Source organism: Humulus lupulus, chromosome 3 (genome assembly GCF_963169125.1).
Source record: "Humulus lupulus chromosome 3, drHumLupu1.1, whole genome shotgun sequence".
NCBI classification, from domain to species: Eukaryota; Viridiplantae; Streptophyta; class Magnoliopsida; order Rosales; family Cannabaceae; genus Humulus; species Humulus lupulus.
This window is the reverse complement of record NC_084795.1, coordinates 5,496,872-5,500,774: the sequence shown is the minus strand read 5'-3', so window position 1 is coordinate 5,500,774 and position 3,903 is coordinate 5,496,872. Positions and strand designations below refer to the sequence as shown.

The window sequence follows — 3,903 nt, the reverse complement described above, 5'->3', positions numbered from 1 at the left end:
AAAAATGATTATTATACACATTGCAGTGTCGCATCATGAATCTGTTAGCCATCTAGTACGAAATTTAACAAAAGTCTTATACTTCAGTAATGTGCATATTTTTGAGATAATTTTTAACATCGTAAATCATTCGGGGGATACGATCATACGGTGGTCATAGATCATATGGTGATCATAGTTCGAGCGACAAAAATACTATTTATCAATTTTTGTAACATTCCATAATTAAAAAAAAAAATTGAGCTGCAAAGATACTATTCCAGTATTTAAGGATTTTTCAAAATAAAAAATTCCTTTTGAAGTAAAATAAAATAAAAATAAAAATAAAAAAAGAAATAAAAAAAAAAGAAAAAGATTGATACATTTTGGACCAACTAGCTAAGTCCATATAGGCTAAAGGCTGTAGCCCAAAAGGCCCTTGATATGAGTGAGCTGACATCCCATCAGGCAGGCTCACCGCCATTTTGCTTTGCTTCTTTTACCACTTTTCTCACTTAAATTTCTCCGATGACCCCTGCCCTGCTGCTCTTGCGATCATCCACCTCTGCAATTCCGCTCCACATTTTCCCTCCCGGTAATCTCTACTTTAATCTCCTTTAACCATCTTCTTGCTTTTGCTTACCTCAAGTTTCGGATTTTGCTTTTTAATTTTTCAAACTGTGCTTAACGTATGCCAATGTTAGCAACGTCGCGTACCCATTCTTTGTTTTTCTACATATATATTTTTTTTGAATGACCAAAATCACTTGTGGTTTACTTGGTGCAAAGGCTACGAATCACATGCATCGACTGAAATTGAAAGAACCAACTTTAGTTTCGAAACCAAGTACATGGTATTTGTGTCAACTTCATGGGTTTTTTTTTTTATTATTATTTTCTAAAAAAAAATCCAGTTGGGCTGTGTATTCTCACCTCACTTTTAGGCTTTGCAACTCTTACCCATCTTCTGTAAACGTTTTTTCTTGTTTTAGATTCTGTTGGAAACTTAATGTTTTTATCATCCATTATTGGGTTTTTTCTTAATGCATTGCTCATATTTGCTAATTGCTTTGACCTTCATAAGAGGTCCATTTCGCATTTGCTTAATATTATTAATGAGGGTATCTTTCGGTTTGAGAAATAAAGTTTTCGTTTTGCTATTGCAGCGGACTAATTTTTCTAATCAATCTCATTTATTAACTCACATTCACCGAGTTTCAGCATATTTTTTCTATTTCAAGTCATTGCAGCTCACATGTTTGGAAGTTTTAGTTTAGAGATATGTGGCAGAGGCCTAAGATGCTTTTGAGCTTATCATAATCATGTATCTGTGCTTTAAACAACCAGAAGACAATATAATTGGTAAAATAATGTATTTCTGAATGCCATTTCTCAAGGTGTTTGGCTGTTTGTTTCTCACTGCGTTATGAGTTTAGTGATATGCTTTGCTAAATTATACTTCATTATTACCTCCACTTGATGGTATACAGTAGTATAACGAGTTTTTCTCCGCCTACTTTCTCTACTTCTATAAATGCAATCAAACCAGTTGCTTAATTATCATGCCTAATTGCTGTCACGCTTTAATGCTAGTTAAGTTGCTGATTTATATTCTATCATCCATATTGTCTTCATGTGGTTCTTCACTTTTGGTTTCTTGTTCCTTGTTAAAGGAGGTGTAGTGAAGTGGATTTATTTTGTAGGACAAGTAGAATTTTGAAGTTGGAAGATGGAACCTCGAAGAAAAAAAAATCGTAAGCAAAAGCAGCAGAAACGACATTATAATGGGAATAATAGTAAGCTAATTAGTGTGAATGTGAATTGGGCAGAACTCCCTAGGGTTGTACTTGAGATTATTTTCGAGGGATTGTCTGTCGTTGATTGCATCTCGGTTAGTAATGTGTGCAAGCCATGGAGAAATGTTTTCTCACCAGATGTTTCTTGTTGGAAAGGCAGTGGCATCCCATCCTTAATAATGTCTGGTCAACATAGAAGAGAGAAGAGAACTTGCATCAGCATGATGGAGAAACGAGCTTGGGAGATGGAGCTACCTGAGGCACATAAAAAATATTGTTGGGGTTCATTTCAGGATTGGTTGATTCTAGTGGATGATTCTGTATATCTGTCGGTTGAAATCAGTTTGTTGAATCCGTTCACCAGAAGCACAATAAACCTACCTAGAACATGGGACGACTATCACAAGATAGTCCTCTCAGGACTTCCTTATCAAAAAAACTTTGTTTGCATGCTTTTGCACAATGAACGACGGGAGATTGCCTTTTGGGTCCCAGGAGCTCAATCATGGAATAAATTTAAACTTGTTGGTGAGCCATTTGAGGATGCTATTTTCTACAATGGAAGTTTCTATCTCTTGAGCAAGGATGATGAAGTTTGCCAACTTGATGCTGCTAGCATTTTTGCTGCCATTAGTGGAGATAATGCTTTGGCTGATGCTTCGGCTGATTCTTCTGTACCTGAAATCAAAATTCAGTCCCATAAAGTAAGTATCGTGTCAGAGAACCCTACAAATGATAATGTCATGAGGTATCTTGTGGAGTCTCGTGGAGAGCTTTTGCTAGTTTGTAGGTTTTTCAGTACTAGTCCTGGTGCTATACTTGAAACACGAAAATTTGAAGTCTATGTGTTGGATATTGGGGAGATGTCTTGGAAAAAGGTTGAACATTTGAGGGATCGAGTATTATTTCTAGGTAAATGTTGCTCAAGATCCTTCTCTGTGAAGGAACTTGGGGTCCCAATGACCAATCGTATTTACTTCTCCAATGATAATGTTGCTCCTTGGTGGAATGAATGGGATTCTGGTTATCTTCAAGGAATGTCATCTCGTATGCGATTGGATAATTCTGGTAGGAAACATTGGGGCATCTTCTGGCTTGGAAATAAAGACAATCACAACTTTTGCTTCCGGGGTGATCGTGACAATTGGGGACCCATCTGGTTCACTGCACCTCTTTGGTGGTACTGTAACAATTTCCTTACTTACTGATAGTAATTCTGGCTCATGTTGATCTTGGCAGGTAATGTAGGGGCCTGTAACAGAAGTCGAAATATGCAGTCATGTGCTTTATTAGCAAAACTCAAATGGAGAAAGCTTGTTTTGGGTAAGGAGCTATGAAACTGTGGTGAAGTTTTGTGTGCATAGTTGGTGTGTTTTGGTTCTTCCTCTGCTCTTAGCTTCTGTCTTATTTTGCTTGTATAGGCTTGATCCGAAACCTTTTGTTCTGTTACTGCTTGCATACTATACTTTTATCACCTTTTGCCTTAATATTTTCAACAGTGAATATCCCATGAATGTCACACAAGAACTTCAATTTACTGTTCTTCATTATTTTGTTTCTTTGCTTTATTTTCAATTTTTTTTCCTCCTTTCCTTTTAGTGAAACAAGATTAGAGTTGGGTTGTTGAGGTAGTAAAGTAAGCAATAAGTGGCGAAAAAAAAAAGTGATCTTTTTGGTGGACCAGAAGAATTATTTGATTGTGTTTAAAAGTAGGAAATCTCAATAAATTTGAGAAAAATATAGATGATTTTAGCATTGATGCAACTTGATATTTGTTGTTGTTTATATAATAGGACTCGGAAGCTCGTGATGAAATATATTTCTTTTTGTATAAGTTTTTTCCTCCATTTAATTAGACCTCAAATTAAACAAAATTCTTAGTAAATTAAATATTAATTTAAGTAGATTAACAAAGTCCTATAATACATAAGGAGATGCTTGTATATCATATGGCTTAAAAAAAATTCTTTATTTTTTGTTTTGTTAAGAAAAATGTAAATCTAATATATGTACAGTCAAATGTTACACACGTCTCACTATTAATAAATGTAATTGATTAGGTTAAACTAACATATTACTATATGTAATGTTTGAGTGTATATTTTTGGTGCACATATCATTCCTTGCA

General features: G+C 35.1%; 1 protein-coding gene across 1 annotated transcript; it reads left to right on the top strand.

The window, feature by feature from the left end:
- Window positions 1-382: 382 nt before the first annotated feature.
- LOC133821902 (F-box protein At1g49360-like) lies at window positions 383-3,325 on the top strand. Its single transcript, XM_062254071.1, has 2 exons — window positions 383-574; window positions 1,683-3,325. Exon 2 carries the CDS (start codon window positions 1,709-1,711, stop codon window positions 2,981-2,983), a length of 1,275 nt encoding a protein of 424 aa, XP_062110055.1. The 5' UTR covers window positions 383-574; window positions 1,683-1,708; the 3' UTR covers window positions 2,984-3,325.
- The last annotated feature ends 578 nt before the right edge of the window (window positions 3,326-3,903 follow it).

Bases quoted from the DNA above. Each gene is read 5' to 3' on its own strand.
- LOC133821902 (XM_062254071.1), top strand. From the start codon at position 1,709: ATGGAACCTCGAAGAAAAAAAAATCGTAAGCAAAAGCAGCAGAAACGA.